This window comes from Saccopteryx leptura, chromosome 3 (assembly GCF_036850995.1).
Source record: "Saccopteryx leptura isolate mSacLep1 chromosome 3, mSacLep1_pri_phased_curated, whole genome shotgun sequence".
In the NCBI taxonomy this organism is placed as follows: Eukaryota; Metazoa; Chordata; class Mammalia; order Chiroptera; family Emballonuridae; genus Saccopteryx; species Saccopteryx leptura.
The window spans coordinates 91,804,558-91,817,248 of NC_089505.1; the positions used below are offsets into that span (position 1 = coordinate 91,804,558).

A 12,691-nucleotide genomic window follows, 5' to 3' on the forward strand; every position below is an offset into this window, starting at 1 on the left:
AAAATTATGCTTCCTGCTCTCTCTCTCTTTTTTTTTTTTTACAGAGACAGTGAGTCTGAGAGGGATAGATAGGGACAGACAGACAGGAACGGAGAGAGATGAGAAGCATCAATCATCAGTTTTTTGTTGCGACACCTTAGTTGTTCATTGATTGCTTTCTCATATGTGCCTTGACCGTGGGGCTACAGCAGACCGAGTAACCCCTTGCTCAAGCCAGCGACCTTGGGTCCAAGCTGGTGAGTTTTTTTTCTCAAACCAGATGAGCTTGCACTCAAGCTGGCCACCTCGGGGTCTCGAACCTGGGTCCTCTGCATCCCAGTCCCACGCTCTATCCACTGCGCCACTGCCTGGTCAGGCATGCTTCCTGCTCTTCCACCCCCCTTCTCTCTCTCCTCTCTCTGAAGTCAATAGATAAAAATTTAAAAATATATATCAGCTTTATTGAGGAAGAATTTATGGAAAACCCAATTTGCCAGTTTTAAGTGCACACTTCAATGAATTTTGACAATCGTAGACAGCCTTGTGACCACAACATCCAGATCTAGACCAGTGCCATCGTCGTGTCCCCCTCATGCCCCTCCCTAAGCAATCACCTCCCTCCACTCCTACCCCTGGTCACCACTGATCTGCTGTGTCATTCTAGTTTGATCTCTTCTAGAATGTCACAGAAATGGAATCATAACAGTATGTGGTCTTTTGTGATCTGGATTCCACACCCCACACAAAGCTAATACTTTTGAGATTTCTCCAAGCTTGTGCCTGTATCAGTAGTTTGCTTCTTTTTCATTGCTGAGTAGTATTCCACTGTGGGTAAAGTGCAATTTGTTCATCCATTCTCCTGTTGATGGACAGGTTGATGGTTTCCAGTTTTTGGCTAGTATGGATAAAGCTGCTATGAGCATTTGTGTATAAGTCCGTGTATGCCTGTGCTTTCATTTCTCTTGGGTGAATACCTTGGGGTGGGCTTGTATGGTAAATGTATATATATTATGATTGGTAAGAAGCTGAGGGCACAGACAGTTTAAGTAATACTGGTTGAATGAATGGTGCTTGGCATCTGCATTTTTAATAAACTGTTCAGGTACAGCCGAGTGTTTCTGTGCTGGAGGATATGGACTCTGAGGTACCTTCAGCTCTGATGGACTCCTTTTCCTCTGCTTTTCATTGGTGGAGTCCAGGGATTTTACATGCGAACCTCAGCCCACGAGGGGACCCAGGGTTGAGATTCTAATAGGTTGATTCCACTTTGGAAGAACCCAGGTCTTACTTAGGAGTGAGTCAGCCCATGAGCTTAGCATTATGATGGCTGATAATTATTTGGTAAATATATACTAATGCAACCTTGCTTCCCTGAGTCCCCTATTTTTCTGACTGTTTACGAACCTGAGGCGTTCTTCCTGTTTTTCTGGTGACAATGCAAGATGAAGTGTTCCTTCCTACCTTCATTCATTCATTCATTCATTTACAAAACCTTTACTGAGTCTTTTCTGTGCTGGGCAGTGTCAAAGTGCTGAAGAAACATTTGTAAAAAAGATAAAATCTCTGCTTTCAGGAAACTTTCAGGATGGGGAAAGATAAACAAATAAGATAATCTCAGATAGCATTAAGTTCTGTGAAGAAAAGACAACAGGCTAGTAGAAGAGGGGAACTTTAGATAGGGTAGCAGGGAAATCCTCTCCGAAGCAGAACATTTAAAGCCAGAAGGATTCCGTTTCTGATGCCCCAGAGCTGCTCTGTAGCCACGAGCCACATGAGTCTATGAGCCCTTGAAATATGGCTGGCTTGGCTGAGATGTGCTTTAAGTATAAAATACACACTAGATTTCAAAAACTTACCATAACAAACAACCCCTAAAACATTTCATTAATACTTTTTATTCTTTTGGCTACAGGTTGAGATAATAATATTCAGGACATATTGGATTAAGTAAAATATATTATTCATTTCATTTTTTTCTCTTTTCTTTCTTTCTTTTTTTTCCATGTACCGACTCAGTAAATTTAAAATCATTAGGTGGTCTGCATGATTTTCCTATTGGGTAGGAGCGGTCTAGCCGAAAGCACCCTAAAGTCGTGAGAACCGCAAAGGAAAGGTCCTGAGGCAGGCACCGAAGGATGCTGTAGCCGAGTGGGCCAGGGAAACAGTGGCAGAAATAGGAACGGACCAAATCCAATAGGATCTTGGTGTCAACTCCGTGAAGAAGTGTGTTTTAAGTCTAAAGAGGAAGCCGTTTAAAGCAGGGAAGTGGTATAGGCTAAATTATGTTTTAACAGACCCCTGTGACTGTCAAGTGAACTGACTGTGGGCGGGTTAGACCGACCGCGGGTCCCAGGTTCCAACAAGGTCTACGCCAGCCTTCCCCTGCAGGAGCAGCCGCGGGCTCCAGGGGGCGCCTCCTCGATGACTCGGCGCTCGGCTGGCCAGGCGCCGGCGCGTCGCCAGCTCGATTGGTCGGGTCGGGGAGGGCCGGAGCGCCGCTTGCAGCGCCATTGAGGAGCGGCGGAGAGGGAACAGCGCGCAGTGCCGGGCTGGGGCGGGCGGCCCGGGACACCGACAGGTACGCGCCGAGACAGGGAGGCGCCGGGCAGGGCGGGGGACCGCAGGGCGGGCGCGGGCCGGCGATCGGCCGCTCCGGCTCCGCTTCGGACCCGGGGGTCGAGGCCTCCCCACGGGGAGCGCGGCGCCTGGAGCCCGGGACCCGGCGTCCGGCCCTCCGGCCGTCGGAAATCCTCCGGGGAGCCCTGAGGCGTCCGAGTCCCCGAGGGCGTGGAGCCTGCCGCCCTGGCGGGGACCCTTGCGTCCGAGTCCCCGCGGGCACCCCCGTTGCAGGCTCGGGGTGCCTGAGCCTCCCGGAACCCCGGTGTCCGTGTCCTGGGGGGTTCGAGCCTCCGCCGGACCCGGCACCCTTTCCAGCGTCCCAGCAGCCTGTCCCCTCCCCGGGATTGGGGCGATGTCAGTCTCTGTCTTTTCCCCGACCCTTGGTCTCAGTGCTGGACCCCCAGTCAAACAGCCAAAATAGGGCTCCAGTCAGTTCCCCCGAGTGTCTTAACCACCTGCTTCACCAGCTTTCTGGGGTCACGCTGTGCAATGGGACCTCAGGCCTCAAACCTGTCATTACCCCTCGCTTTCCCATCACGCCCTGCTTGAGCCCCTCTCCTTAGCAGGGGACCCCCAGGGCCGTTCCTTCCAGACTATAGCTGGGAGGTGGGTGTCTCCGTCCCCTGGAGCGGAGCTTAGGGGTTGTTAGCAGAGTGGGCGGCCGGAGGGCTGAGGGAGCCGCGCCTTTGGATCCCGGGCCAGGCATCCGACCCCCTTAGGTCTCCTGTTCCCGAGCTCCGCGGGGCTGGCCGCACTAAGCCCGGGCGCCTCTGGGAGCCGCCCCGGGGTCCAGTTGCCAGTCCTTCCTACTCCGTCCCGGCTCTGGCCGCCCCTCGAGGGAGGGGCCTGGCTCAAGGTCATGCCCGGCTCTCTGTCCGCCCCTGGGCCGAGCACTGATCTACAGTGTCACCTGCCCCACCGATTAGGGGAGGCCAGCTGGGGGTTAGTGCTAGGCAGCTGCCTAGAATCCCTAATGGACCTGAGTGTAAACACTTCGGGATTCTGGCCCGTCTGGCGGCCCTTCCTGACACCGGATTCCTTAAGGGAATCGGTCAAGTGGCCCCAAGCCTAGTCTAGATGCTTAGCAGAGCTAATGCTTTCTGGCTTGGGTCTCAGTTTACTGACCAGTGCATTTTATAGTACTTCTTACCGCATCTTTTAACCCGTGCTTTGCATTTTCCACCTTCAGGGTAAGTTCAGTAGGGCCTTAACTTGTGTAGAAATAAATGGACACTTAGTTGTTTCTCTTTAGTGGGAGAGCTTTGTAGTTCAGAGAGTTTGTGGGTATTAAGGGCTGAAATCAGTGTAAGTAGCTGACTTCCACTGACTTTGGCGCTTTGCCTAAGTGTGTTTGGAGTCTGCCTAGTAAGACCAGCTCAGTCAGGTTCACATTTTGTTTTCACAGATTCACTTGTTTAAAGTTAAAATAAAGAAGTGTTTCTTTTACTCAGACTGTCACACATTTCTTCTTTTAAAAATTTGTTCTTGTAACCTGTTCTTTAAATGAATCCACTAACCTTTAGCAGATTCCTAGTTTTATACAAAATGTAATTTAAAAAAAAAAGTCTTTGGAAAGAAATGAGTATTTTACTAAATGTACTTATTATTAATTTTTACTGTCATTGTTGACAAAAGTCTTGTCGGGAAAGTGAACTCTCACAGGGCCTGTGTTTTGGGTCTTTGTTGGGTGTGGCAGCCTTTCATCTGGGATAAGTGTATCTTCTGGCACTAAGATGAATCGCTGGAGGAGGGGCAGAGCACTTGGAAAGGATCCTGAAAGGGCTGCTTCCAAGTGGGACGCATGCCATAGCAAATCTGAAGTGTCCTGCGTGGTGGGCCAGTGACTGCCGTGCTTGGCTCAGAGCAAGATTTGGAGCTCACAGTTCTAGTTGGGACCGACTAGCTGAGTGATTGCGGGACCCACTTAAACTTTAGTGCAGGGGTCGGGAATCTATGGCTCGTGAGCCAGATGTGGCTCTTTTGATGGCTGCATCTGGCTCGCAGACAAATCTTTAATAAAAAAATAATGTTAAAAATATAAAACATTCTCATGTATTACAATCCATTCATTTCCTACTGCTCATGTTCATGGTTGCGGGTGGCTGGAGCCAATCACAGCTGTCTTCCAGGACAACACCAAATTTTTATTGGATAATGCTTAAGGTACATGGGTCGTTGTATGGCTCTCACGGAATTACATTTTAAAATAGGTGGCGTTCATGGCTCTCTCAGCCAAAAAGGTTCCTGACCCCTGCTTTAGTGTCTCAAGTTCCTCATGGTAACATTTTACAATACTAAAAATCTCTCTATATTTTTGGAATACTAATAAATACCAATTATTATTAATAATAATGACAGGGAGTAGTAATTTAGTATTGAATGTAAATACTGTAGCTGGAATCAGAGGCTTTCTGATGCTTGTAATTACTAAGATAGTTCATTGTATCAGCGTCAGGTACCAGCAATGTAGCTCCAGGACATTTAAAAACAGTGAAAACCCACTGCCTTCTCCCTCTTGGATATTATTTTACAAATGATCCCAATGAAAAATTAGCAAAATTGAATTAGGGAAGGCTTAAAGAGGCTCATTACAGAATATGAAGGTCATTGGTACAATTTCTTAGTGCATTCTGGCCTTAATCTAGGACAGAGTCAGCACTGTTGACATAGTGGCTGGATAATTCTTTGCTGTGAGGGGCTTTCTTTGCATTGTAGGATGTTTAGCAGCATCCACAGTCTTATACCAACAGCACCCTCTCACTTGTGACAATTAAAAATGTCTCTAAGCCACTGGCCAGGTAGCTCAGTTGGTTAGAATGTTGTCCTAAGAATGCCAAGGTTGCTGGTTTGATTCCCGGTCAGAATGCATACAAGAATTGACCAGTGCATGCATAAATAAGTGGAACAACATATTGATGTTTCTCTCTCTCTCTCTCTCTCTCTCTCTCTCTCTAGCCCTGCCTGGCTGGAGAGCTCAGTTGGTTAGAGCATCATCCTGAAGTGCAGAAGTTGCTAGTTTGATCCCTGGTCAGGGCACATATAAAAACAGATTGATGTTCCTATCTGTCTGTCTCTCCTTTCCTCTCTCTCTAAAATCAACAAATTATTAAAGTTTTTAGACATTGCCAAATTATACCTGGATGAGAACCTATGATCAGGACAGGCTAGTCACAAGATGAGTCACTAAAAACAAGCAGTTTAATGATCAGTTAGTTACATTGAAAAGATATGCAACTTTGAAATGTAGGTAGTAGTTGGTAAATTTATAAGTGACTATCCCTTGTAGCTGCATCAAAATGTAGTTGTATTGGCTTGGTTGTCCATTTACTAACGGGGCACCTCCCTGTGCTTCTCACCACGCGCATGTTCTTAAACCTGTGCTCTGCGTTCATCCGCCGTTAGGGGACGTAGAGGAGGAAGAGTCATCTGGTGTTTCTCTTGATTTCCTTTATCCCCCCCCTTTTCATAGATTCTTCTGTGACCATGAGAGAGAGAAATAAAGAATGATCCGTGATTTTTAAACACCTCATCTCGGGGATTTAGTCATGTTGGAAGGGCTTGTAGCCTGGGTTCTCAACACCTATCTGGGGAAATACGTCAATAACCTCAACACCGACCAGCTCTCTGTCGCGCTTCTGAAAGGTGAGTCCATGTGTCCTCTTGGTAAAGAATGCCATTGCAGGTGGCACGCCTACTTTCCGTATTCTCTTTTGTTGTATTGAGAATAATAAAATGTGGTGCTCATGTGGCTTTATATTAAATACACGTAAAAGGAAATGTTTTCTCCCATGTGACACTGATGATTATTACGGGGTAACTTAACACTGATTATTATTTCAGGGTAGCTGTATTGCTGTAGATTTTAGGGAAGTATTAATTTTTTTTTAAAGACTATACTACTGGTGTCTGTGCTATGCCCCAGTTAGTATTTTAGCCTCAGGAAGCTTGATGGAGGCTGTAGTGACAATGCCATTAGCTATGGGAACAAGTCATTGAAATTTGGAACCTCTGTTTCTTTGAAAAAAGAGGAAAGTGCGGAGGACCCGGGTTCGATTCCCGGCCAGGGCACACAGGAGAAGCGCCCATTTGCTTCTCCACCCCTCCGCCGCACTTTCCTCTCTGTCTCTCTCTTCCCCTCCCGCAGCCAAGGCTCCATGGGAGCAAAGATGGCCCGGGCGCTGGGGATGGCTCTGTGGCCTCTGCCCCAGGCGCTAGAGTGGCTCTGGTCGCAATATGGCGACGCCCAGGATGGGCAGAGCATCGCCCCCTGGTGGGCAGAGCGTCGCCCCATGGTGGGCGTGCCGGGTGGATCCTGGTCGGGCGCATGCGGGAGTCTGTCTGACTGTCTCTCCCCGTTTCCAGCTTCAGAAAAATGAAAAAAAAAAGAAAAAAAAAAAAGAGGTAATACACTTCTCCAGGGTTGCTCTAGGGATCAGACGGAGTGACGTATAACGTTCCTTTCTTGCTGGCGTACAGTGGACCCCCACTAGAGGTGTTATGGTTTGTTCCTGTGAGGCGTTTGACAGAATTTCTGAGGGCTTGTCTTGCTTAGTATTAAAGTACCGAGAGCTTGAGACTTCAGCCCTTGTAGATCTATTCTTGGTTAAGTGTAGTGCAGGGATTGGGCAGCTGCTTTTTCCCCCTGCTTCTTGTTTTTTTTTTTTTTTTTTTTCCTTTTCCGAAGTTAGAAGCAGGGTGGCAGACTCCCGCATGCTCCTGACCGGGATCCACCTGGCATGCCCACCAGGGGGCGATGCTCTGCCCATCTGGGCATTGCTCCGTTGCAGCTGGAGCTATTCTAGCACCTGAGGCAGAGGCCATGGAGCCATCCTCAGCGCCCGGGCCAACTTTGCTCCAATAGAGCCTTGGCTGCAGGAGGGGAAGAGAGAGACAGAGAGGAAGGAGGGGGGCAAGGGTAGAGAAGCAGATGGGTGCTTCTCCTGTGTGCCCTGGCTGAGAATCGAACCTGGGACTTCCACACGCTGGCCCGATGCTCTATTGCTGAGCCAACCGGCCAGGGCTTGCTTCTCCTTGTTTTAAGTTCTCTTTGCTCAACTGGAATCCTGTAATACATCTAGAGAAGGGAGTTAAAGTCAGTCTGCAAGCTTGTGGAATCAGACATTGGACAGGAGACCTCCAGTGTGGTGCGGACCTCAGCGTTCTGGAGTGTGTATTGTGGCAGGTGGATCAGGACAGGTTAGTGGAGGGAGACAGCAGTGATACAGAGGGTGGTGTAGGTTGAAAATAGGGTGCCAGTAGTTCCCCTGTGCCCAGAGCAATAGCTTTCCAGGTGTTTCTGACCCGTCTATGCCAGTAAAGTGATTGTTGCAGTGAGAGGCTGCAGGGAGCTACCACGGTCACACCTCCCACTCCCTGCCCGTCACTGGAGACAGAAGCGGGTTCTGTCCTCATCTCCTGCTGCTTTTCCTCCTGTGCTTAGAAGGCAGCTGTTCAGTGCAAAGCGGAAGAGACTGGCCTGTTGGCGCAGAGGACATGTTCCAAGTTCAATAGTTGTGTCAAGTTCACCTCTTTGGTCGCTTACTGAAGTTCTCACACACACTGGGAAGCTAACCAGGCTGTCCAGGGCAGGTGACAGGGCCCAGAAAGGGAGTAGCAAACTGTGGCCTCACTGAGGAGAGAGCTGGCTGTCTCCACAGCGGATGGTGAGAGGATGTTTGTGGAAGAAATGATTAAATAGAAAAGTTTGTGGCACATGATGTATCATGGAATCTTTACTAGTAACAGATTTCTAATCTCAGCAGTTTTAGACAGACTGTATTTTGTAACAACTGTGTGTATCTCTCTGAGGCTGTAAACTGCTTTTCTGTGCCTATTTCCTTAAACAGAAATTCGTTATGGCTGTTAACAAGCCTGTGGAATTTGAAGGATGTTTCCCCAAAGACTAGAAAGATGCTTTTTCTTTCATAACCCATGTCAGTATGGTGCCCATTCTTAGGGATCCATAGCACACCACAGCGCTTGGCCGCAAAGAGTGTTGGGGCATCACAGTGTGCTGAGGATGGCTTTGCAAAGACGTTGACACTTTCTGTTGATCCTGATGACATAGTTATAGTTAAGTAGTGTTTGGGGGTGGAGGGTACAAGATGTTATTTCAGTCTATTCTGCAAATATTTGCTGTTCTAGATGCTTTGGGGATACAGAGGAGACTAAAGTGTAGTGGACAAAAGCGAGAAATTGGTAGCCAGACTGGGTTGGAATCCCAGTTCCTCCTGCCTTTTCCTGTACCTTGGGCAGATCACTCAGATTCTTCATGTTTCAGTTTCCCTTTCTATAAACTGGAGGTAATACCAACGATCTCAAGGTTCTGAGGACTGAACACATGAACCTGAGTCAAAGAGCTTAGAACTGTTCTTGGCATATAGTGAACCCTTAGTCAGTGGTGATCATCATCATCATCATCATCATTATCATCAACAACATCAGATTGGTGGGTGGGTTGGACGTGTTAGAAGTAATAAAAATGCAAAGTTAGCATATGAGTGTTTGGAGGACAGAGATAGCACTTGTGTAAGATTCCACTCATTCGGTCATTGAGCAAACACTCGCTGAGTGCCTGCTTTGGGCAAGGCTCTGTGTTATGGAATGACACGAAAAGGGGAGACAGTAGGAGATACTAAGAGCCCAGGCGTCGGAGCCAACCCCGGTTCACCAGTTCAAACACTTCAAAGCCGTTTGTGACTGGGAGCAGGTTACTCCAGCCTCCTCATCCTCCCCCCCACACCTGAGATCACCAGATCTGGTGTGGACTCCAGTCCCACCACCTACCAGTTCCATGAGTTTTAAGTGAACTACGTGTCCTCTAACCTTTATTTTTCTCATCTCATAAATTGAGCAGATAATAGTTTTTCCTCATGGTGTTGTGCGGCTTAAATGAGATAATACACATGCAGCGCCTGGCGCGTGGTGAGCTCACTGAGCGATGGCTGGTGTTATCACTACTGCTGCTGTCACTGCTCTGAGCTGTCTCTGTGCCTTGTCCTTGGAGAGCTCGCTGTGAATGACATGTAACCCCAGGCAGCATATATTAAATTGTTATTACTAGACATGTAAGCATAATTCAGTGGGGTGCAAGAGAGGGGAGCCACTCTGCCTGGCTGTGGGATCCTGGGAAAGATGGGATGGGGAAGCTTTTGAGTGGATCTTAGCAGGATTTCGATAGGGGTGTGGTGGGCCCCCAGACTCCAAGTAGACTGACGCATGTGAGCGGAGGCTGAAGGCTGAAAACTGGTGGGGTGTGTTTGAGGCCAGAAGGTAGCGGCTGGCAGTGCCAAGTCAAGGAGTCTGAATTTCGGGCCGTGGCACCTCTGTGTATCTCTGTATCTCTGAACCCTCCTTTTTCTTTTTATAAACCCTGGATCTCGGATTGGCCCTGGAAGTGACCCGGGGCCGAGGGAAGAGGAGTCAGTAGTCATTGGCGATTAGCGAAAAATGACCAACCTCTATTCACTCCAGTTCTAGTGACTAGATTGATTACTAACTTGAGATGAGAAATGTTTTGGATGAGAGAGACATCCATGAATAAACCTGCACATTATTCGCCCGGAAGTAAATGAAGGACATTATTATTTGTAAAGTACTCACCTATGCTGGGTGCTGTAGGGCCGGGCCCCTTGGGGGGACCTTTCCCAGGAGGGCCAGAGCTGGGTGCCTATTTGAGTGAAGGGGGTGGTCGGAGGCCTCTGGTCTTGAACCATGGCTTCTGCTGGTCTGTGTCCCTTCTCAGTTCTCCACCTCCTCTGGTCCCGCTCCCTTCCCTCCTTCCTTTCCCGGAGCCTCAGCTCCTTCCCTCTTCCACAACGTGGGCTGCCTGCAGCTCCTTCCCTCCTCCAGGCTGCAGGGCAGCCAAGGAAACCGAGACCCATCTGCCTCCTGACAAATTTGGGGGTGGAAAAAGTAGGGCAAATGATTCAAACTGCAGATGTTGCTCTTCAAAAACAGAAGCTGCATGTTTTCCCCCTTTAAGTCAGTTTCAGCTGATAAGGAAGATGTTTCATGAGTTTACCCCCTTATGATCAGTTTCTCCCCAAATGTGACAATACGGTTTGTCCCATCTCCTGTTGGTTGGTCTGAAGGTATGTGGATCCCCGTACGGAGAGAGGTTTTCGCAAAAGTCTAACAAATAAGTTGGTTGCATTTGCTCAGAATCTGCCAGATTGCTAGATTTGAATACTTCCTTAGAAGCCAATTATGAATGTCTTGAGCAATAACTTATTTATTTAAAGATTTTATTGATTTTATAGAGAGGGGGCAGGGAGGAAGCAGAAAACATCAACTCGTAGTAGTTGCTTCTCATATGTGCCTTGACCGGAAGGCCTGGGGTTTCGAACTGGTGACCTCAGCATTCCAGGTCAATGTTTTATCCACTGCACCACCTCTGCCCGGGCTGTACTGCTTGTTCAGGAAAGTAATGTGTCTCAGACAGATTTCAGTGTCTCAGAAATTGTCTTGAGTGGTGCAGACAATTTTGTAAAATGATGGGGACCCTGCCTTCTCGTTTTATATTCCCAGAGCCCAGCACAGTGCCTAGCACAGGACGGACTGGTATGTATGTGCGAATGTATGACTTCTGTAGCCAGGAGGGCGAGAGATCTAGACTGTTCCTTGGAGGCATCTTGTACTGTTGGGTTTAAGTCATTGTAAAAGCTAGGTCTGAAAGGGACATTCAGTGGTGGTCTTGTGCATTCTTTGCCTGCTGCCTGGTTATTACCCCCCTAAGTGGAGGTGCTGAGGGGAACCCATGGAGCTGGTCCCTCCAGAAGAGAGGACATAATTCCTTTTGCTGACCAACTTGAACTCTCATGGGCTCTCAGATGTTGTGTGCAATACACCCATTTTTGGCAGGTGGGTAGGTAGGGGGAGCTTGTTAAAAATTGCACATTTCTGCATTTCAATCTCAGAGATGTCTGGGCAGGGGGCCCAGGAGCCTGCATTTCATCCCAGGAGACTCAAATGTTAATGGTCCTCTAGTGAACATTACCCTAACCTAGGGGTCTGCGAACTGGCTGGCTGGCCACATCCCACCTGTGAGATGAATATGGCTTCTATGTTTTTAAAGGCTTGTGATGAAAAAAAACAAAAACACAAAGGAGAATATACAACAGATACTATTGTATAAAGCCTGAACTATTTACCATCTGGCGCATTACAGAAAAAGTTAGATCTCTGCCTAAACCTTTCATCTGCTGGTAAACTTCAGCTGTTATTTACCTGTCAGGGTGGGGTGGCCAGGAGATTAGTATGGAGAAAGCACATGGGCTGCTGGTGGCAGTGCCTCCAAGGAGGCGCTGGTCTGGTCTAGTAATAGCTCTGGTCTAGTTGTAAAACTTTCCCTTTAACCTTCAATGATTTGTACATAGTAGGCATCTGCTGTGTTTGTTGGAGGATCATTTCATGATGTTCTTTTTATTTAGTTAGCTTTTTATTATTTGTTTATTTATTTATTTTTATTTTTTAAGTGAGAGGAGGGAAGATAGAGTGACAGACTCCCACATGCACCCTGACCAGGATCTACCCAGCAACTTCTTTCTAGGGCTGATACTTGAATCAGCTGAGCTATTTTTAGCACCAGAGGTTGACTCGACCATCCGGCTATCCTCAGCACCTGGGGTGGAAGCAGATGGTTGCCTCTTTGTGTGCCCTGGCCAGAAATCTAACCTAGGACATCCATATGCTGGGTTGATGCTCTATCCACTGAGCCACCAGCCAGGGCTGCCTTTTTTTTTTAAGCGGGAGAGAGGGAGTGTGTCAGACAGACAGGGATGGACAGACAGATAGGAAGGGAGAGAGATGAGAAGCATTAATTCTTTGTTGTGGCATCTTAGTTCATTGATTCTCATATGTGCCTTGACTGGGGGCTCCAGCAAGCCAGTGACCTTTGGGGCTCAAGCCAGTGACCTTGGGATCATGTTGTTGATCCCACATTCAAGCCAGTCACCCTGTGCTCAAGCACGAGTCTGTGCTCAAGCCAGTGTCCTTGGGGTTTTGAACCTGGGCCCTCAGTGTCCCAGGTCAATGCTTTATCCACTGCGCCCCACCAGTCAGGCTGTTTTATTTTTCAATTACAGTTGATGCT

The 12,691-nt window shown here is 48.1% G+C and overlaps 1 protein-coding gene across 4 annotated transcripts in view; it reads left to right on the forward strand.

Moving 5' to 3' along the window:
- The first annotated feature begins 2,460 nt into the window (after window positions 1-2,460).
- The window catches only part of VPS13D (vacuolar protein sorting 13 homolog D), a 239,345-nt gene continuing 229,114 nt past the window's right edge, over window positions 2,461-12,691 (forward strand). For 3 of the 4 annotated variants that reach the window (XM_066375101.1, XM_066375102.1, XM_066375103.1), the window contains exons 1-2: window positions 2,461-2,557; window positions 6,068-6,240. In XM_066375101.1, coding sequence (XP_066231198.1) covers window positions 6,144-6,240 — 97 coding nt within the window. In that variant the 5' untranslated portion in view covers window positions 2,461-2,557; window positions 6,068-6,143. Of the gene's footprint in view, window positions 2,558-6,067; window positions 6,241-12,691 lie in introns of those variants that run through there. The other variant, XM_066375104.1, reaches the window with a different exon arrangement.